This window comes from Scomber scombrus, chromosome 1 (assembly GCF_963691925.1).
Source record: "Scomber scombrus chromosome 1, fScoSco1.1, whole genome shotgun sequence".
Lineage (NCBI taxonomy): Eukaryota > Metazoa > Chordata > Actinopteri > Scombriformes > Scombridae > Scomber > Scomber scombrus.
The window spans coordinates 36,442,690-36,465,970 of NC_084970.1; the positions used below are offsets into that span (position 1 = coordinate 36,442,690).

Genomic DNA, 23,281 nt, shown 5'->3' on the forward strand with positions numbered 1-23,281 from the left:
TAAACCTACTGATGGCTTATATATGACAACAGTATAGTGATGCTTAGTGTAAAAAACACATGTATAATTTAAATTTGTATAATGTGGCAATGTTAATCATAGTTACAACGTCCTACATGTGTCCATAGTTCCTTACTCAACTTTTTGACTGTTTTGATTGAAACCATCCATGTTCTCATAGTGCTGCATGTTTCCATACTTCTCAGTGTGAACGCACTTATGACGTATAAATACAGAAGAAGAGATTTGAGACACAGCAGCAGTAGTTAAAGTGCATTATTTTTCTATATTGGAACACTTTGCTGTGTGTTATCATGTTTAGACCATGGCAGGTTTAAGTTTTTGTGTTTTCAGTTTAAGCGGTGAGTTCAGCAGAGAGTTAAAGTGTGTTTTTGACTCTATAGTTTACTTATATAAATATATCCTTAAAAACTTTTAACATCAGTAAGTATTAACATCTTAGACGTATATTGTCTACTGTTAATATGAAATATAGACATCACGCTAGCACAAGCAAATTGAAGAGCGAGTACTTTACTCTGTCTACTTTTGTCGTAGGAAACATGAAATCCTGCTGATTACTGTTAAGACTGACAACAAATGAGGACTCAATAGAAAGACTCAACTCAGGAACAGTTCCAATCCAACAAGTTTTAATGCTAAATCAGGTTTTGTATACGGAAAACACAAGGGCAGAGGTATCCAAATCACAAAAGACAGAAGGCAGGGTCAAAAAACTAAAATGGGTCATGTACTCGAGAAGCTTCCACTGGAAAAACGCTGGGTCGCTCGCAGAAAACTGAAGAGACGAAGTGGCAGAGACAAAGGGGAGCACACACACTAAACACACATGGGAAGGTGGGATAATTAGACACAGGTGACACTAATCAGGGAGGTGCAGGTAATTACAAAATACAAGAAGACGTATCCAAGAATGCACAAAGAGGAAAGCATAACCAAACTCAGGGAGTAGATGTTACAGATTACTGCACTTGTTATGGACAGTTAACATGAAAGTAAGATTAAAACATGTAGTGTGTAGGTCATGTTGAATGATTCATGATGTTTTTTCTCATATCTTTGTTTCTGAGTAAAAGTAGCAAACACCAGCATACAAATACTCCCTGCATCACCTCACACACAGACACAGTATCGGGGTCCATTTTTACGCAGACGACACTCAGATTTATCTGAGCTGTAATCCTTCTGACATCAGCCTGATAAACTGAGGACACAACTGAGTATTTATTTACACATTTATTTAAATGAAACCATTTGAGAAGTTTAGAGGGAAAAAAATCACTATTTGGTGGAGCTGTTTTTATTGATAATTGTGAGATAAAATAAAGGTGAGTAACACAAAAACACTCTTTCACATCTGGACAGATGTTATTTGATTACAACCTGAATAGAGCTGCACGCTGCTCATTGGATCCTGACAGTAACAACAGCAGAGTCAACTGAGACTAATCAATGAATCATGTAGAAGGAAAAATAACTGAGTGTTTGAGTCTGAGACAGATCTGCTTCACAGTGCAGAGTGTGTGTGATGTTTGATTTCAGCAGCTGATCTTCAGTCAGCAGAGTTTCTGTCCACAGAGAGACTCTCCCTCCTACAGAGACACAGAGAGACTCTCCCTCCTAAAGAGGACACAGAGAGACTCTCCCTCCTACAGAGGACACAGAGAGACTCTCCCTCCTGCAGAGGACACAGAGAGACTCTCCCTCCTACAGAGGACACAGAGAGACTCTCCCTCCTACAGAGACACAGAGAGACTCTCCCTCCTACAGAGGACACAGAGAGACTCTCCCTCCTACAGAGGACACAGAGAGACTCTCCCTCCTACAGAGACACAGAGAGACTCTCCCTCCTACAGAGGACACAGAGACACTGAACCAGACCAGACTGCAAACCCAGCATACAGAGGTTCAGTGAATGTGGTTTTGAAGGTGTGGAGGTGGATCAGTGTGTCAGAGGAGACTCTGTAGAAGGACAGAGTGCCAGCAGGACAGTCCACATACACTGCTACTCTGTCAGGGACAGAGGAGGAGGAGGAGGAGTATGTTTTTCTCTTATTGTGACAGACAGAGTAACGGCCATCATCAGAGCAGTCCAGACTCCAGGACTGATCATTCCCTCCAAACCAACAGTCATCACTGTCTCCTTTCCTTCCAAATCCTCTGTATGTCACTGATATATAAACTCTTCCTCTCCACTCAACTTCCCAGTAACAGCGACCAGTCAGAACATTTCTACACAGCAGCTGAGGACAGGAGTCAAATTTGTCTGGATGATCAGGATATGACTGATCCTTCTTCACATGTGTCACCTTCCTGTTGTTGTCAGACAGTTTGAGGAGTCTGTTCATTGTGTTTGGATCCAGTTCCAGTTCACAGGCATCTGATGGAGAGAACGAGACACAATACAGCTGCAGTTTATCATCTTTTGATTTATTAACTACTTTACTGACAATCACTGAAATGAAACCATTTAAACTTAAACCATCTCCATGACAACTGAGACACTCCATCACTGAGGAAGACCATGAGATATGACTGAAAGCTTTGGCGATACAGAGTAAGTGGACCTTTAGATGAGACTTTTTTTCAATTTTTTCTAAGTCAACCTTCATTCCAGCTGTGTCTGATGTTTGTCTGAATGTAAATTCAACAGTAAAGTTTGAACATGAACAGTCAACTTGACAGTGATATTTAGTAAAAGTAATACTATGAAGTTTGATGTAAAGTGAAAGTCTTTGCACATTGAGTCTGTTATTTTCATCTCAAACTGTCTTTTGTTACCAACAGATTTCTATTTTAACTCCTGAACTGTGATGAACAAAAGGAAAACATTTTTTCATGGATACATTGGTTCAAGATAAATGTTAGTTTAGGCCACGCCCATTTCTGCTAAATCCGAATTGCCATCATTTTGAACTTTTTTCACTTCTTTTACATATTTCCTCCAGTTTTTCTCAAAGTTCTCATGAATCAAACTGAAAACACACTCACACTTCCTCACACCAGGTTTCAGTCTCTGCAGTCCACCATGGTCCATCCTGGAGGAAGAGACAAATACACAATCAGCTTCATACACTTTCACTCATATCCACCATTAAACATGAACCAGAGTCCCTCAGTTAGTCAGAGTGTCTGTCCATCTGTCCATACCTGAGAGTGTCCACCTGTCTGTCCATACCTGAGAGTGTCCACCTGTCTGTCCATACCTGAGAGTGTCCAGTCTCCAGTGTGGATCCTCCAGTCCAGCGGACAGGATCATCTCTCCTGAGTCTCCTGGATGATTGTAGCTCAGGTCCAGCTTTCTCAGATGGGAGGGGTTGGAGCTCAGAGCTGAGGCTAGAGAAGCACAGCCTTCCTCTGTGATCAGACATCCTGACAGACTGAACACACACAAAAGTCGATATATCGAGCTTAAAAAGGTGCTCAGCTCAATAAACAGTGCTTTGTCCTTAAGGCCTTCATTTTTACTCTCAGAGCCCCCTGCTGTATGTTGATGTCATGCAAACACATTTTAGGTTAGTAGTAGGAGACAAAGTACATGTTCCTGCTGGAAGCTGCAGCTCAGAGTTTAATCAGATGCCATTCTGTTTTTACTTTGACAGAAGAAATGCCTTTAAAGTTAAATATTGTTTAAAAGCATTTCTAAAGACAGTAATGTTATTCTTTTCATTATACAAGATTTTCATGAATTAATGCACCTTGAGTCTTCATTGAAGATTACATGACAGACATACACTACTCAAAAAAACTTTAGGGAACACTTAAATCACACATCAGATCTTGATGAATGAATGATTCCAGTGTAAAATCTTCACTGATGTAAATTGTATAATTAGTTGAGCAAAATGAAATCTGTGGAAACCAAAAATCATCAACCTATTGAGAGCTGGATTCAAAATCATATCGAAAATAAATCACAGCTGATCCAATAACAGCAGCTCATCATGTGACTCAGTAGTGTGTTTGCCCCCCCCCTATCTTTATACACTCCCAACAACATCTGGGCATGCTCTCCTGGGGGGGTTTCCTCCCAGACCTGGATAAGTCAGGGGAACGTAAGGTCCACTCAATGGCTTCATCATCCAGGAACTGCGTACACACTCTGGACAGATGGACAGATTGAAAAAGTTTAACTGACTTTTCAATTCAATTGAATTCAAAACACTTTATTTGTCCTCGAGGGGCAATTTAAAAGGCATGAGGAGCAGCATCATTAAAAAAGGACAAACAGAACTTCAAACAACATAAAATCATACACAAAGTGCTACAGTCAGAGTGTTTCCAGCGACCGTCACAGTTCTAGAATAGAACTTGGTGTAATACTGTGATAATTAAGGCTGCGTTCACACTGCAGGCAAATCTGATTCAAATCTAATTCCTTCTCAAATCCGATTTTTAGGCCTGACTGTCCACATTGTTTTAGCAAGTGTCCAAATCGGATTTGGCTCTGTTCAGACTGGGCCACATTAATGACCAATCTGGTAGGTTGCTGTGGCAACACTGTCGGAGCGGAGGCGTCATCTAGCGTGTATTGTGTGATGTCATATGATTGCAACAGCAACAACAAACCCTCGAGCTTCGCTTGAACGGAGCCATCTCCCCAAAGATTCATTAATTAATTTTTGTTGCCTCCATTGATATCAGCTAGCAACAACAACTGGAATGAGCACGGGTCTGGTGTCGCATAGAGTGACATAGCGTAGAGACGTAGAGAAACGTCAAGGACAGTCAAATCCGATGTGAGTGTTTGGAACTGTTCAGACTCAGACACATCTGTCCAACTGAGATTTGAAACTACCTCTCAAAGGTGGTTTCCATCTGGTTTGCAAAAAATTGGATTTCATGTGATTTATGACTGTTCAGACTTCATAAGAGCCATCTGGTTCCAATTTAGATTGGCTAAAAATAGGATTTTGACTTGCAGTGTGAACGCAGCCTAAGTGTTCCCTTATTTTTTTGAGCAATGTATATCCTGATTCATGTTGGTGTGAGAGGAGTTTTACTTGCTATATACTTCATATTACAACACTTCAGCTCAGACAGTACACAAAAACCTTTTGGTAACAAAAACGTTTCAAGTAAACTAAAAACTGGGGGAGGACAAAATATTACTTAAAATACACAGTAATAATAATGACCTGAGAGTTTCCAGTCCACAGTGGGGACGCTCCAGTCCAACAGACAGCTGCTTCACTCCTGAATCCTGCAGGTCGTTGTTACTCAGGTCCAGATCTCTCAGACTGGAGGACTGGGAGCTGAGAACTGAGGACAGAGCTGCACAGCTTCTCTCTGAGAGGTTACAGCCACTCAGTCTGAAGAAGAATCAACAGAACAAAAGAAAACAGTTCCATCATTACTTTTCTTCACTGAGCAAAGATTAAACAACATTAAACTTTATAGTTCTTTGTGCACCTACAGAGCTTTGCTGGAGGCTTTGACCACTGGCAGCAGCCTCAGAAGAGCCTCCTCTGAAGCAGAGTATTTCTTCAGGTCAAACACGTCCAGATCTTTTTCTGATGACAGTAAGATGAAGACCAGAGCTGACCACTGAGCAGGAGACAGTTTATCTGTGGAGAGACTTCCTGATCTAAGGTACCATTGGATCTTCTCCACTAGAGAATGATCATTCAGTTCATTCAGACAGTGGAACAGATTGATGATTCTCTCTGCAGACAGATTCTCACTGATCTTCTTCTTGATGTACTTAACTGTTTTCTGATTGGTCTGTGAGCTATTTCTTGTCTGTGTTAGCAGACCTCGTAGGAGAGTCTGATTGGTCTGCAGTGAAAGACCCAGGAGGAAGCGGAGGAACAAGTCCAGGTGTCCATTTGGACTCTTTAAGGCCTCGTCCACAGCACTCTGGTAGAAACGTGTTGATTTGTCTTTAAAGACTTTAGACCACCTGGATGTTGTTTGTTCTTCTTCCAGCAGATTGACTCCAGACATGATGAATGTCAGATGGACATGAAGAGCAGCCAGAAACTCCTGAAGGCTCAGATGGACAAAGCAGAACACCTTGTCCTGGTACAGCCCTCTCTCCTCTTTAAAGACCTGTGTGACCACTCCTGAGTACACTGAGGCTGCTCTGATATCGATGCCACACTCTGTCAGGTCTGATTCATAGAAGATCAGGTTGCCTTTCTGCAGCTGCTCAAAAGCCAGTTTTCCCAGAGACTCAATCATCTTCCTGCTCTCTGGACTCCAGTGTGGATCTGTCTCAGCTCCTCCATAATACTTGATGTTCTTCAGTTTGGACTGAACCACCAGGAAGTGGATGTACATCTCAGTCAGGGTCTTGGGCAGCTCTCCTCTCTCTCTGCTTTTCAACACATTCTCCAGAACTGTAGCAGTGATCCAGCAGAAGACTGGGATGTGGCACATGATGTGGAGGCTTCGTGATGTCTTGATGTGGGAGATGATGGTGCTGGTCTGCTCCTCATCTCTGAATCTCTTCCTGAAGTACTCCTCCTTCTGTGGGTCAGTGAACCCTCTGACCTCTGTCACCATGCCGACACACTCAGGAGGGATCTGATTGGCTGCTGCAGGTCGTGTGGTTATCCAGAGGCGAGCAGAGGGAAGCAGTTTCCCCCTGATGAGGTTTGTCAGCAGCACATCCACTGAGGTGGACTCTGTAACATCAGTCAGGATCTCATTATTGTGGAAGTCCAGAGGAAGTCGACACTCATCCAGACCGTCAAAGATGAACACAACCTGGAACTCTTCAAACCTGCAGATTCCTGCTTCTTTGGTTTCAGTAAAGAAGTGATGAACAAGTTCCACCAAGCTGTACTTCTTCTCTTTCACCACATTCAGCTCTCTGAATGTGAATGGAAATGTGAAGTGTATGTCCTGGTTGGCTTTGTCTTCAGCCCAGTCCAGAGTGAACTTCTGTGTTAAGACTGTTTTCCCAATGCCAGCCACTCCCTTTGTCATCACTGTTCTGATTGGTTCATCTCTTCCAGGTGAGGCTTTAAAGATGTCTTCTTGTCTGATTGTTGTTTCTGGTCTGTCTGGTTTCCTGGATGCTGATTCAATCTGTCTCACTTCATGTTCATCACTGACCTCTGTAGTCCCTCCCTCTATGATGTAGAGCGGTGTGTAGATCTGATTCAGAAGGGTTGGGTTTCCCGCTTTCATGATCCCCTCAAACAGACACTGGAACTTCTTCTCCAGGTTAGACTTGAGTTTACGTTGACACTCTGTAGCACAAGTTCCTGAATGAACAAACAACAAATGAAATCAGTGAGTGGATCCTACAGAAAGTCTAGAAATCTGACCATGTAAGTGTATCTGTGTAGTTTTTCCTCCTCCATCAGTTTTATTCAGCTCATCAGTGGAAACTGAGTGGAAACAGCCTCTGATCTGATGCAGATGTGTGCAGCATATTTACAGCAGAGTTTGAAATATAAACCTTTCCCATGTTGCCTCCATTTCCTCTCCATCATGTTAAATCTGTTAAAATCCCCATACTGCTCTGCAGACGCTCAGCCAGCTCCTCCTGCTTCATTCTCCTCAGGAAGTGCACAGTGATCTTCAGAGATGCCTCTCTGCAGCTTCTCCTCTGCTCTTCCTCCTCACCATCCAACACCTCCTCATCCTCACTCTGACTCTCTAAGCATTCTGGGTCATCTGGACTCAGACCTCTCTGGACTCTCTTCAGCTCGTTCTTCACAAAAGTGACGATGTTCTCCTCCAGCAGCTGGAACAGAAAGATAAAGTGAACATTTCATTTGAACTGGTAGAACACAACATGTGATTCATGTGTCAGTCTGAAGGCCTGCTGGTCTAAACAGAGCAGCATGGACACTGTTAGGACCTGAATGCTACTTTAGTAAATCATCTGTGGTTGATGGAGTTAATAGTAAAAGGTGTGTTTGTACATGTACACACCATAAATATGGAGTCCAGGTGTGTTTGATGCTGCTGTGCAGACTGATCACTGGGAACCTCTGAGCTCTGCTGCTGAACTCTGTGGAGAAAACATCACGTTTAAGTACAATCTGCACACAGCTTGTTAAAATGTTCTGTCATGATGACAAAATGAACTCCAGTAAATGCTGCTCTGATTACTGGATGTAAAATTCTTACGTTCCATCAGCAGGTTGTCCATCTTTAAACCTAATAGAAAGCTCCATAGACCAGTCACTCTTCATGGACACACAGCTGGGTTCAGGAGAGTCTGCTCTCTGCTGCTGCATCCTGATACAAATAAAGTGACAAAAAGCATGTAGTTAACACCAAAGATATTAAGGTTTGAATCCCAGAATTGAACAGAAATCTTTCAGAACAGAGTGACTGATTAGTCAACTTCATGAGTCAACAGAAGAAGAAGGAAGTGAGGATGTTCAACAGGAGTTCTATGGCTCAGTAACAATCTGTGTTAACCTCAATAACTAAAGATGGAAATATAAACATCCCAGTTCTCGTTCAGATGGATGAACACAACATCAAGTGGCTGTAACTCTGTTAAAGTACGCAAGAAATCCTGTTAATTATGAGAATATTTTCCTGTCCATTTCCACATTTGATCCACACAGATCCTGATAATAACTTTAAAACATTTTTGATTAGAATGGAATCATTTATGTTTTATTTGTTTGTTTAGAAGAGATGAGGAGGAAGAACCAGCCAGCACCTGAAATGTTGGTCGCCCTTTCCGAGGTCTTCCTGCCTCTTGGCCACCGTTCTACGTGACTTTGTTGACTCCTTGGTCTCCAAGGTTTCTACCCTGAGCAGGTCTTTCAACCTCCAGAGCAGTCCTGCCCATCTGTTCTACCTTCTTTCTCCTCTTAGTTTTCTCTCTCCTGACCAGCCTGGAGGGACATTTGGGAGCTGTCCATTGAGGGGTCGACTGTCAGGATTCCTGTTTAAGCTCTGTTTGTGTTGTCTTGTCTGTTTCTTTCCCTGCCTTCAGTTTTAAGATTCTGATGCTGTTCCTGTTCCTCTTCTTACCTGTTCCTGCTGGTTTAAAACGTATTTTAACTGCTTTCCCTTTATGGTCTGTGAGCCTGTCTGTTGGTTTTGTGCATTAAAGCTGTTTCAATTTTACTTGTCTGTGGTGTTTGTGCCTGGTTCACCTGCTCTGCCCCACATAACACATGAGGTTTATTCCCAATCAGCCAATCAACAAGTTTGAAATTATTACCTTTCATCAGCAGGTTGTCCATCTTTAAACATAATAGGATGACACATAGACGCGTCACTCTTCATGGACACACAGCTGGGTTCAGGAGAGTCTGCTCTCTGCTGCTGCATCCTGATACAAACAATTAACAAATCAAAGAGTTTAAAAGATGAATTTTGAGCAGACTGTCAGCAGCTGAAGTGTTAGAAGCAGAATGAAAATCAGTAAGAAGACAGTGGATGAGAAACGTTCTCCTGTTCATCAAAATGTCATCTGATGAAAGATGCTGTCTCATCTTAGTTGATTAGTTGACTAATCAGTGGTTGAGCTCTTTGTTAACTCACAAAGTTAGTAGTTCATTCTGAGTTATTGTGACTTATTATTCAGTAGTAGAGTGTCAGATGTGACAGTGAGTGTGAATAATGATGGTGGAGTGATGTGAGTGGAGAACAGTGATGGACAGTTAGAGATCCTCATCTCACCTCTGAGCTTTGGTCTGGCTGTCATGTTCCCCACACAGAGAGCTTTTAGAGGGAGGGACTCCCTCCTCTCTGTCCTCACACTGATCCATAGCAGAGAAACACCTTCACACAAACACAACAACATGCTCATTCATTACAACAAGGTGATTAAAAAGCTGAATATCATTAATGAAAAGATGTTTTTCAACACTGTTTCTGTGACTTTCTTTTAACAGATTGTATAGTGTTATATGTTTTGGAGATTTTTCAGTGGAGAGAGTAGACAGGAGTCCAGGATGTCTTGCATTGAAAACATGTATTAGCTTAATCAAGGAGAAGTGAAAGAATAATCATAATACTTTCTGTTCTGATGCTCCCTTCAATTTTGAAGTTTCTGTCCTCCAGGGAAAGTCTTAAACCACACACATAATGCCACAGGTTTAGCCAGCCAAATATGGGCAGATCAAACACATTTACAGCATATAGGAATTAGCCTACTGGTTTACAGATAAGAACAGTGCCTCGGCGCAACTCAGGTCCTTTGTCCTCCATCCCACAGGCTTCACCATATCCAACCTCTGACCACAGTTACCTCTACTACCTCTCTGGAGACAGGAAAACACACATCTGAACTCCGCTGCTATATCAACACTATCAGAATGCCTCCATTTTTCCCCAGGAGGAGCAGCCTCACAGCCTACTACTATGTCAAGAGGAAACAGTCATGATTTAATGTGGCCTCGCAATGACCACACAGCTTAGTTTGACCCAGTACATGATGGGAAATTCCCTCACTAGATGGTTTTTATTACCTGTAAATCATTAACCATCCCACCTATGAAACAAGCTCTTTTTTGTTATAACTGTGAATTTGTTAATATAATAGCTGTCATAATGTTTATTAGGTATAAGATGACTGAATGAGACAACCTTTTATATGGACACGACCAATTAAACGGATCAAACGCACAAATACTGAACAGTTTTACAAAAATCAAAGTTAATCACTTTAGCCTGTTTATCTAAAATATAGTACAATGAATGTCATTGTACCCAAACCCTTTAATACCCAATTCCGGTTGTTTACTAAAGCCGCTGTATAAGTCTCAGTCTACTTTGGGGGGTGTCATGCTGGGAAAACACTTTTCTATTAAAGACTAGTTTATTTGAATGCACAAGTAGTTATTTATTTATAAACACATGTTTATACTCCAAAACTCTCTTTACTTTTATTTAAAACACACATATTACACTTGAAACAGTGTGTTGGGTTAATGGTTAATGGTCCAGTAATGATTTAACTGAACTGGACCAATATATTAACTCAGACTGGGTTCAGTTAGGCTGAGTTTCAATCAAACCTTTTAAAAGAACACAGTAACTTTACATATTTAATATAGTTTGTAGCTGTGTCGTTCTTAGTGTGGAGCCTTTTACAGACCTATAATAATATCCAGATCCAACCTCACTCTGTATTTTACTAGTGAATAAATGGAAAAATACTGCGTTAAAGGTGCGTCTTTTTACGGTATTTGAAAGTGACCCAAAAGATTAATCTTTATATAATATTGAGTTTATACTGTTTATTAAATGTTCATACTCATAACTAATTTTATAGTATAAGCAGTCAGTGAAAGTTTACATAGTTCTAGCATATTGGAACAATGTGCAGTACAGTAGTAATAATGATATAAATTATTATTTCTTAAGCTGTAACATAACATCACTATAACTACCATTTCTATTGTTATCAGATCAGTTTAACACCTGCTGACACAAACATGATGAAAACTGTCGGCTACGTTACATTTAGATGCTGAAAATTAATGAATGAAGCCGATAAGTGAAGGTTAAATATATCAGCATCTTCAGCCAGCTAGCGACATTTAAACAACCATAAAAAGAGGAAACATGTAACTCACAGCAGCAGGTTTCTAGGTCTGTTGGTTCATAGACAACCTGGAAATCTGATAACAGAAAAACAGCTCTGAACTTTGGAACAACTGAAGTCAAACATTAATAGAAAGTATGACTCTGTATCAGCTATAATGCAGGGCTCTCAGGTTTCATGAAAAGTTTGAGTGAGATTGTATCTGTTTGGACCGGAGCGACTTGAAATTCTGTGCGTTTTGGCCTCAGCAGCCCCTCGGGCCCAACCAGTTCTCCCAATTATTATTGCTACTTAAAAAACTGTTCAATTTTACACACTGTTCATAACTGACCAGCACAAATAAAATGAAAATAATGAGTTAATCAATAAAAGATCAATTTAGCTAAATAAAATAAATTGTTTTATGATATTAATCCCAAATGGATCAATACGAAAAAGACATTTGGCCCCAAATGAGGCTCTTAACCTTCACACACTGTTCATATTGAGACTCTTCACAGTATCCTGGTATAATAAGTCTCTAACAGATTTGCTGCACAACAAACCATTCATGAATACCTCATCATCAGTCACATATAACAGATTAATCCTTAATGAAGCTTTCAGAGAGCAGAGTTTATTATCCAGTTTTTTACACTTTGTATTTATGGGGAAAAAAACTGTATTAAATGTGAAGAATGTAACACTATTCTTTTTTAAATAGTTTAAATTTACCCGTCCCTAACTCGGGACAGCTGTGAATCAGCAGAGAAATCTGGCTGTTCATTTCTGTATATTATAGCCTATATGGATGTCTGCAGAGGAGTGCCTCGTGGCAAACGTGCGGCTCGATCGGGAAAGAGGTGCTGTGACTTTTGGTGTTGAAATTCCAATTTTTCCCAAAGTTATTCCCAAAAAACGGGAATAATTCTCCATTGGAAATGAATAGGAATTTTTTTTAAACCCACAAAATTTCACCTTTTTTCAGAGTCACCTAGCTCTCTCGTACCTACACATAGAAATGTGATTCAAACTTTAAGACGGGGGAAAACTTGTGCTCTCTCCAAAACACCCAACTGTTTTTACATAACATGTAAACTTTTCAAACTATGAGCAGTCAAACGAGGAGTGGAAATCACTTTTTCTTCAAAGTTAGAGTGGAAGCGTCAGTTAGCTTGAGTGCGGGAACAAGTAAAAAATAACATTAATTTTTATTTTTAACATGAGCTCACGGCCCAACCGTGAAAAGGAGACAAATATTTTTTTGTCAAAATGTTGACATAGGTGTAAGGATTCATAAAATGTGATGGTGACAGGCGGGGTCTGCACACAATTTAAACGGGGGGACCGAGACCGGCGGCAATACCGGTCTTGCTCCCCATTGACTGTAATGTAATCGTCCTTTTTTATTCAAAAGAATCTTACTTTGTCTTCGCACTGAGCTTACGCGCTCATTTTAAGGAGTATCTGAATAAAATAAACACTGTCAGAATCTGCCGGCTTCTGTGTCTCTCACAGTGTTTTCGGTTTTTGGACAGGAGTTACGGTTTTCTCACAATTTGCAATTGTTCGGGACCTTGTCAGAAGCCAAATTCTGGGGCATTTTGAGAATTTTTTCCTAGCAGATTCTCACATCGCCGTAGCAACCGTAGGGCCCTAGCTGCCCTTAGCAACCTGTTGCTGGGCAGAAACTGAGCTACTTTTTTGTGATTGGCTAATTCCTGTGTGTCTGTTTTGCCAGTTGACTGAGCTAATTCATTTGAATGGAGTGATTAATTCATGTTTACTGTGGACAAAATAAATAGTTTTATTGTATTGTATTGTTTTGTATTGTAGTTGTATGATTTGTGGTTTATAAAAAGATTCAACATTTATCAATAGAAGATGAACAAATGGTACATAAGTATAATGAGTAATATCATTTCATACAACTAAGTAATTTAAAATCAAAAAGTATAATTTACTTAATAATTTCATAACAGTGATGTTCCTGTCTGTGGAAAAAAATAAGTAGACTTTACTTAATAAGTTTAAATAAATATTATTTATGCTTAAATATGAATAACATTTACTTGATATTTTTAGGGATGTTAAATTGAGAATAAAGTACATTCATAATGTACTGGTTTCAACCTGGTGCTCCATATGATCAATGATCATTATTTACACAGTGCAGTTAGATGCTGTAGTAAGAAAAGTATTCACTAAGTTTCCTGGCAAGACCTGATGCACTTAATGTGCCATACATCTTCAAGGTAAAATTGAACTTTGTAAATGTTGTACATACACTCACAATACACAAGTGTGTCGTATTTGAGAAAAAAATTAAATCATGTACTCATCCCGGCAGCAGCCCTGTGGCACTCAAAATTTCCCTGGAGTTTTCTAGTTACATTTATTCTCTATAATAAAACAGCATCAGATTGTCTGAAGTTATTCTGCATCAGGACAACAAACATGCAGCCATAGTCATAAAGAAGAAGAAGGAGTCCTGCAGCAGAATCAGAGAGTCAGTCTGGGTTTACATGAAGAGACAGAAGCAGCTGAGACAACCAAAACCACAGAAGAAGAACTATGGTAACTTCTCAGAGATGGAGGAACAACAACCAACCTGCAGAGTACATGAAACACTGTGAGAAGGTGAACTGGCACACAGACACAGTATCAGGGTCAAATTTGTACGTAGACGACACTCAGATGTATGTGATCCTGCTGACATCAAGCTGATAAACTGAGGAAATCCACAACTGAACATTTATTTACACATTTATCGAAATGAAACCATGCGAGAAGTTTAGAGGGAAAAATCACTATTTGGTGAAGCTGTTAACAACTCATAGACATCTGAAATGTGAGCCGACTACACACTGCTTTTTGTAAGACGTCAAAAGACATAAAGGTTGGAAACCACTGGTTTCATCTTTAACAATGTGTTGTATTTTAAAAGCTTGTTATATAATCCATTGTGTCAGTAAAGTGAGGCTGCTTTCAACAATAATGCCATGAGTAGTTTTTATTGATGATTGTGTGATAAAATACATGTAAGAACCATGAAAACACTCCAAAAGCTGATCTTCAGTCAGCAGGGGAGGAGTTGGATGTTATTGTACATCTCAAATTTATGCACTTATCAGATATCATGATGATGATTATACAGATATACTTATGATTAACATAGACTATTGTAATTGAAGCATGGAAAACATCTCTTATTAACACTTCCATGTACTTTGCAGTTGTGTGTAATTAAAAACATGAAATAAAAAATACACATCAAGACTACTTTGAACATGTCGAAAAATATTGTGTACAAATCAGAACTATTACTCGTACCATTCAAAACAACATCAAAATTATAAGTAGAAAATATGAGTCAGAACTTAAACTCAAAAATAAATGTAAGAAATATAACCATTGATTACTTAGCATGTTAAGGAGTAATTAGAATATAAAAATACATCAGAAATATTCAAGATACACGTCTATAAGTAATATTGGAGCCTTTACATCCATTCATTAAAATACACTTTGAGTGCTGCTGTAGGAGTTTATACTCAGTTGTGTGTCATCCTTACACATAGCAAGTCGTCCTCAAACAATCAATCAAAAACTAGGACTTATGATGCGTGGTAATATGGATCATCAGCCAATCATCTACTAGGGCTGGAAGTCAATCCACTAATTGCCTTCTATATACACACATTAACAGAACATACTTTAAAACAGAAATTACATTTAAACACAATTTACGCTGACATTCATAACATCAATGAATCATGAAGAAGGAAAAATCATATTTGGGTGTTTGAGCCTGAGACAGATCTGCTTCACAGTGCAGAGTGTGTGTGATGTTTGATTTCAGCAGCTGATCTTCAGTCAGCAGAGTTTCTGTCCACAGGAGAGACTCTCCCTCCTACAGAGACACAGAGAGACTCTCCCTCCTACAGAGGACACAGAGAGACTCTCCCTCCTACAGAGGACACAGAGAGACTCTCCCTCCTACAGAGGACACAGAGAGACTCTCCCTCCTACAGAGACACAGAGAGACTCTCCCTCCTACAGAGGACACAGAGAGACTCTCCCTCCTACAGAGGACACAGAGAGACTCTCCCTCCTACAGAGGACACAGAAAGACTCTCCCTCCTACAGAGGACACAGAGACACTGAACCAGACCAGACTGCAAACCCAGCACACAGAGGTTCAGTGATTGTGGTTTTGAAGGTGTGGAGGTGGATCAGTGTGTCAGAGGAGACTCTGTAGAAGGACAGAGTGCCAGCAGGACAGTCCACATACACTGCTACTCTGTCAGGGACAGAGGAGGAGATGGAGGAGTGGTATGTTTTTCTCTTATTGTGACAGACAGAGTAACGGCCATCATCAGAGCAGTCCAGACTCCAGGACTGATCATTCCCTCCAAACCAACAGTCGACACCGTCTCCTTTCCTGCTGATTCCTCTGTAACTCACTGATATATAAAATCTTCCTCTCCACTCGACCTCCCAATAACAGCGACCAGTCAGATCATTTCTACACAGCAGCTGAGGCCAGTAGTCAAATCTGTCTGGATGATCAGGATATGACTGATACTCCTCCACATGTGTCACCTTCCTGTTGTTGTCAGACAGTTTGAGGTTTCTGTTCATTGTGTTTGGATCCAGCTCCAGTTCACAGGCATCTGATGGAGAGAAAAAGACACAATACAGCTGCAGTTTATCATCTGTTGATTTATTAACTACTTTACTGACAATCACTGAAATGAAACCATTTAAATTTGAACCCTCTCCATGACAACAGAGACACTCCATCACTGAGGAAGACCATAAGATGTGACTGAAAGCTTTGGCGATACAGAGTGGACCTTTAGATGAGACTTTTTTCAATTTTTTCTAAGTTAACCTTCATTCCAGCTGTGTCTGATGTTTGTCTGAATGTAAATTCAACAGTAAAGTTTGAACATGAACAGTCAACTTGACAGTGATATTTAGTAAAAGTAATACTATGAAGTTTGGTGTAAAGTGAAGGTCTTTGCACATTGAGTCTGCACATTGAGTCTATTTTCATCTCAAACTGTCTTCTGTTACAAACAGATTTCTATTTTAACAGAAGGAAATTTTTTTTTGATGGATTCATTGGTTCAAGATAAATGTTAGTTTAGGCCACGCCCATTTCTGCTAAATCCGAATTGCCATCATTTTGAACTTTTTTCACTTCTTTTACATATTTAATCTAGTTTTTCTCAAAGTTCTCATGAATCAAACTGAAAACACACTCACACTTCCTCACACCAGGTTTCAGTCTCTGCAGTCCACCATGGTCCATCCTGGAGGAAGAGACAAAGACACAATCAGCTTAGTACACCTTCACTCATATTCACCATTAAACATGAACCAGAGTCCCTCAGTTAGTCAGAGTGTCTGTCCACCTGTCCATACCTGAGAGTGTCCATCTGTCTGTCCATACCTGAGAGTGTCCATCTGTCCATACATGAGTGTCCACCTGTCTGTCCATACCTGAGAGTGTCCACCTGTCTGTCCATACCTGAGAGTGACCACCTGTCTGTCCATACCTGAGAGTGTCCACCTGTCTGTCCATACCTGAGAGTGTCCACCTGTCTGTCCATACCTGAGAGTGACCACCTGTTTGTCCATACCTGAGAGTGTCCACCTGTCTGTCCATACCTGAGAGTGTCCATCTGTCCATACCTGAGTGTCCACCTGTCTGTCCATACCTGACAGTGTCCACCTGTTTGTCCATACCTGAGAGTGTCCATCTGTCTGTCCATACCTGAGAGTGTCCATCTGTCCATACATGAGTGTCCACCTGTCTGTCCATACCTGAGAGTGTCCACCTGTCTGTCCATACCTGAGAGTGACCACCTGTCTGTCCATACCTGAGAGTGTCCACCTGTCTGTCCATACCTGAGAGTGTCCACCTGTCTGTCCGTACCTGAGAGTGTCCCCCTGTCTGTCCATACCTGAGAGTGTCCATCTGTCTGTCCATACCTGAGAGTGTCAAGTCTCCAGTGTGGATCCTCCAGTCCAGCATACAGTAACTCCCCTCCTGAGTTTCCTGGATGATTGTAGCTCAGGTCCAGCTCTCTCAGATGGGAGGGGTTGGAGCTCAGAGCTGAGGCCAGAGAAGCACAGCCTTCCTCTGTGATCAGACATCCTGACAGACTGAACACACACAACAGTTCATCTAATGAACTTAAAAACATTCTCAACTCAATAAACAGTATTTTGTGCTTCAGGCCTTTCATATTTACACTAAGCGCCCCCTGCTGTATGTTGGTGTCATGCAGATACATGTTAGGTTAGTCATAGCAGGAAGCACATGTTCCTGCTGGAGGTTGCAACTGCTGAAGCTCAGATTTTAATCTGAGGCCATTCTGATTTTACTTTGGCAGAAGAAATGCCTTTAAAGTAATATATTATTGGACAGCATTTCTAAAGAGTAATTCTGTGTTGTATATTTTTGTTATTCTTTGTTATTCTTTCCATTATACTAGATTTTCATGGTTTTATGCACATTGAGTCTTGGCCTTTGTCACCTAGTAAGATGTCGACTTTATCTACTTGTTTTAATTTCTTATTTTCATTGCTTTTATTGCGTGGCTATTATTATTTTTAATAGTCTTTTAATTTATTTTTTGTATTTTATATGTAATTTTGTATTTTATATGTAATGTAATATGTAATTTTAATTAATGTAATATGTAATTAATGTAATATGTATGTATATGTAATTTTGGGCCTCATGTGAGCCTTTATGTTTCTTTTTTGTCCCTTCTGTACAGCACTTTGGTCAACTTTGGTTGTTTTAAAAGTGTGAAACAAATAAAGTTGGATTGGATTGGATTGGATTGAAGATTAAATGACAGAAACATACACTGCTCAAAAAAAACTTGACATCAGTGGAAACCAAAAATCATCAACCTATTGAGATCTGGATTCAAAATCACACCAAAAATAAAGTAAACATTAAAATCACAGCTGATCCAATCACAGCAGCTCATCATGTGACTTATTAGTGTTTGTCGTCGTTTGTCGTCGTCCCGTTTTCTCTTGTTAATTTTGTGTGCTTACACTATCGGCTACCACGCCCTCTCAAAAGAGGAGACTCCAGCAACAACAGTGGGAGAAAAAGCTGAGGGAGGGATTCAGACCAGCAGGCCACGAGGTAAAGAAAATATGTTCATGAAATCCTCAATGTAATTTCTGTATTATACTACATATTTGTACATGCACCCTCCACATATACCCTACTCCAGTCTAAGTCCTGGGCTTCACCAGCTATCATTAAGGGAAGCCAATGCCAGTGTTGATGAAAATTCAACACTGAGGTGTTCAATTGTCTTAGTTCATATGTTTGAAGTTTTAATATTGTGGTTTTCACTGTTTTGAAAATGTTTCCTCTAAGTTTGAATGCTTCACACAGGCTTCTGCTGATGATTAGTAGTGAAATGAAGGACCATGTTAGGACCATGGAAATGTTAAACTCAAGAAGAAAAAACACTAGTTACAAGAAACTGTATAAGCAATAATATGCTAGCTTGCAAAAACAGTATGCAGATTTTATTATTTCATTAATCTTCAGAATGTATTGATTTGTGATTACACCATTCAGATAAATGCTGACTGGTGATACCTAAAATCAGGATGGGCGGCCCCCCTTTTTTTTGTTTAGAGCAACAGCCCCTCAAAATGTCTGTGCACGTCCCTGCTTGGTGGCGTCAGATGCACCGATACATAATGTCCCATAGGTGCTCAGTTTTATTTTGATTTAGGGGAACGTGAGGGCCAGTCAATGGCTTCAAGGCTTCCACACACTCTGGACACATGGATCGATTGACATCCCTGAAGTTTAACTGACTTGGTGTTATACTGTGATGATGATTAAGTGTTCCCTTCTTCTTTTTTAGCAGTGTATATCCTGACTCATATTTGTGTGGAAGGAGTTGCGCAGACAGTACACAAAATGTTTTTGGTATCAAATTATTTCAAGTAAACTAAAAACTGGGGGAGGCCAAAATGTTACTTCATATACACAGTAATAAAAATGACCTGAGAGTTTCCAGTCCGCAGTGTGGACTCTCCAGTCCAACCGATATCACCTTCACTCCTGAATCCTGCAGGTTGTTGTTACTCAGGTCCAGATCTCTCAGACAGGAGGACTGGGAGCTGAGAACTGAGGACAGAGCTGCACAGCTTCTCTCTGAGAGGTTACAGTCACTCAACCTGAAGAAGAATCAGCAGAACAAAAGAAAACAGTTCCATCATTACTTTTCTTCACTGAGCAAAGACAAAACTCCATTGATCTGGATAGTTCTGTGTGCGCCTACAGAGCTTTGTTGGAGGCTTTGACCACTGGCAGCAGCCTCAGAAGAGCCTCCTCTGAAGCAGAGTATTTCTTCAGGTCAAACACGTCCAGATCTTTTTCTGATGACAGTAAGATGAAGACCAGAGCTGACCACTGAGCAGGAGACAGTTTATCTGTGGAGAGATTTCCTGATCTCAGGTACTGTTGGATCTCCTCCACTAGAGAACGATCATTGAGTTCATTCAGACAATGGAACAGATTGATGCTTCTCTCTGCAGACACATTCTCACTTATCTTCTTCTTGATGTACTCGACTGTTTCCTGATTGGTCTGTGAGCTACTTCCTGTCTGTGTCAGCAGGCCTCGTAGGAGAGTCTGATTGGTCTGCAGTGAAAGACCCAGGAGGAAGCGGAGGAACAAGTCCAGGTGTCCATTTGGACTCTTTAAGGCCTCGTCCACAGCACTCTGGTAGAAACATGTTGATTGGAACACTTCAAGCCACTTGGATTTGTTTGTTTGTTTTCCTGTCAGCAGATTGACTCCAGAGTTGATGAATTTCAGATGGACATGAAGAGCAGCCAGAAACTCCTGAACACTCAGATGGACGAAGCAGAACACCTTGTCCTGGTACAGCCCTCTCTCTTCTTTAAAGATCTGTGTGAACACTCCTGAGCACACTGAGGCTGCTCTGATATCGATGCCACACTCTGTCAGGTCTGATTCATAGAAGATCAGGTTGCCTTTCTGCAGCTGCTCAAAAGCCAGTTTTCCCAAAGACTTAATCATCTTCCTGCTCTCTGGACTCCAGTGTGGATCTGTCTCGGCTCTTCCATCATACTTGATGTTCTTCACTTTGGACTGAACCACCAGGAAGTGGATGTACATCTCAGTCAGGGTCTTGGGCAGCTCTCCTTTCTCTCTGCTTTTCAACACATTCTCCAGAACTGTAGCAGTGATCCAGCAGAAGACTGGGATGTGGCACATGATGTGGAGGCTTCGTGATGTCTTGATGTGGGAGATGATGTTTCTGGCCTGCTCCTCATCTCTGAATCTCTTCCTGAAGTACTCCTCCTTCTGTGGATCAGTGAACCCTCTGACCTCTGTCACCATGCCGACACACTCAGGAGGGATCTGATTGGCTGCTGCAGGTCGTGTGGTTATCCAGAGGCGAGCAGAGGGAAGCAGTTTCCCCCTGATGAGGTTTGTCAGCAGCACATCCACTGAGGTGGACTCTGTAACATCAGTCAGGATCTCAGTGTTGTGGAAGTCCAGAGGAAGTCGACACTCATCCAGACCGTCAAGGATGAACACAACCTGGAACTCTTCAAACCTGCAGATTCCTGCTTCTTTGGTTTCAGTAAAGAAGTGATGAACAAGTTCCACCAAGCTGTACTTTTTCTCTTTCAGCACATTCAGCTCTCTGAAACTGAATGGAAATGTGAAGTGTATGTCCTGGTTGGCTTTGTCTTCAGCCCAGTCCAGAGTGAACTTCTGTGTTAAGACTGTTTTCCCAATGCCAGCCACTCCCTTTGTCATCATTGTTCTGATTGGTTCATCTCTTCCAGGTGAGGCTTTAAAGATGTCTTCTTGTCTGATTGTTGTTTCTGGTCTGACTAGTTTCCTGGATGCTGTTTCAATCTGTCTGATCTCATGTTCATCATTGACCTCTGCAGTCCCTCCCTCTATGATGTAGAGCGGTGTGTAGATCTGATTCAGAAGGGTTGGGTTTCCTGCTTTAGCGATCCCCTCAAACAGACACTGGAACTTCTTCTCCAGGTTAGACTTGAGCTTACGTCGACACTTTGTAGCACGAGTTCCTGAATGAACAAACAACAAATGAAATCAGTGAGTGGATCCTACAGAAAGTCTAGAAATCTGAACATGTAAGTGTGTCTGTGTAGTTTTTCCTCCCCCATCAGTTTTATTCAGCTCATCAGTGGAGGACAAACAGCCTCTGATCTGATGCAGATGTGTGCAGCATATTAACAGCAGAGTTTGAAATATAAACCTCTCCCATGTTGTCTCCATTTCATTTCCATCATGTTAAATCTGTTAAAATCCTCTTACTGCTCTGCAGACGATCAGCCAGCTCCTCCTTCTTCATTCTCCTCAGGAAGTGCACTGTGATCTTCAGAAATGCGTCTCTGCTGCTCCTCCTCTGCTCTTCCTCCTCACCGTCCAACCCCTCCTCATCCTCACTCTGACTCTCTAAGCATTCTGGGTCATCTGGACTCAGACCCCTCTGGACTCTCTTCAGCTCGTTCTTCACAAAAGTGACGATGTTCTCCTCCAGCAGCTGGAACAGAAAGATAAAGTGAACATTTCATTTAAACTGGTAGAACACAACATGTGATTCATGTGTCAGTCTGAAGGCCTGCTGGTCTAAACAGAGCAGCATGGATACTGTTAGGACCTGAATGCTACTTTAGTAAATCATCTGTGGTTGATGGAGTTAATAGTAAAAGGTGTGTTTGTACATGTACACACCATAAATATGGAGTCCAGCTGTGTTTGATGCTGCTGTGCAGACTGATCACTGGGAACCTCTGAGCTCTGCTGCTGAACTCTGTGGAGAAAACATCACATTTAAGGACATTTAATGACTCAAATCTACAAACAGCTTATTCAAGATGTTCTGTCATAGTGACAAAATGAACTCCCGTAAATGCTGTTCTGTTTACTGGTAATCAAACTCTTACTTTCCATCAGCAGGTTGTCCATCTTTAAACCTAATAGGATTATCCATAGACCAGTCACTCTTCATGGACACACAGCTGGGTTCAGGAGAGTCTGCTCTCTGCTGCTGCATCCTGATACAAATAAAGTGACAAAAACATGCAGTTAACATCAAATAAATGAAGGTTTGAATCCCAGAATTAAACAGAAATCTTTCAGAACAGAGTGACTGATGAGTTAACATTCCTCCAGTGATGAAAAGAGGATGGCAGTGACTTGGTCATGAGTGAGCAGAAGAAGAAGGAAGTGATGATGTTCAACAGGAGTTCTATGGCTCAGTAACAATCTGTGCCAACATCAATAACTAAAGATAGAAATATAAACATCCCAGTTCTCCTTCAGATGGATGAACACAGCATCAAGTGGCTGTAACTCTGTAAAAGTAAGAGTTCCTGTAAATTATGAGAATGTTCTCCTGTCCTTTTCCACATGTGATCCACACAGATCCTGATAATACCTTAAAATCATTTTCTGAGTTGAATGGGATAATTTATTTTTATTTGCCTCTCGGCCACCATTCTACGTGGCTTTGTAGACACCTTGGTCTCCAAGGCACCTTGGTCTCCAAGGTTTCTAACCTGAGCAGGTCTTTCAGCCTCCAGAGCAGTCCTGCCCATCTTTCCTGTCTTCTTTCACCTCTTTGTTTTCTCCCTCCTGACCAGCCTGGAGGGTCATTTGGGAGCTCTCCCTTGAGGAGGCGACTGACATGGTTCCTGATTAAGCTCTGTTTGTGCCACCTGCTCACCTGC

General features: G+C 41.1%; 1 protein-coding gene across 3 annotated transcripts; it reads right to left on the reverse strand.

Moving 5' to 3' along the window:
- Positions 1–636: 636 nt before the first annotated feature.
- LOC133979511 (NLR family CARD domain-containing protein 3-like) lies at positions 637–10,382 on the reverse strand. Of its 3 annotated transcripts, XM_062418229.1 has the most exons (12): positions 10,105–10,382; positions 9,628–9,729; positions 9,167–9,277; positions 7,912–7,990; positions 7,492–7,720; positions 5,438–7,235; positions 5,160–5,333; positions 3,228–3,401; positions 3,013–3,059; positions 1,856–2,401; positions 1,721–1,805; positions 637–1,606 (listed from the first exon to the last, which is right to left on the reverse strand). In XM_062418229.1, exons 1-10 carry the CDS (start codon positions 10,173–10,175, stop codon positions 1,872–1,874), a joined length of 3,315 nt encoding a protein of 1,104 aa, XP_062274213.1. In that variant the 5' UTR covers positions 10,176–10,382; the 3' UTR covers positions 637–1,606; positions 1,721–1,805; positions 1,856–1,871. The 3 variants fall into 3 exon arrangements, with proteins under 3 accessions (XP_062274213.1, XP_062274138.1, XP_062274065.1); XM_062418154.1 differs by lacking the exons at positions 7,912–7,990; positions 9,167–9,277; positions 9,628–9,729; positions 10,105–10,382 and having other exon boundaries at positions 1,721–1,840; positions 1,898–2,401; positions 7,433–7,586; XM_062418081.1 differs by lacking the exons at positions 7,912–7,990; positions 9,167–9,277; positions 9,628–9,729; positions 10,105–10,382 and having other exon boundaries at positions 7,433–7,586.
- Positions 10,383–23,281: the final 12,899 nt, after the last annotated feature.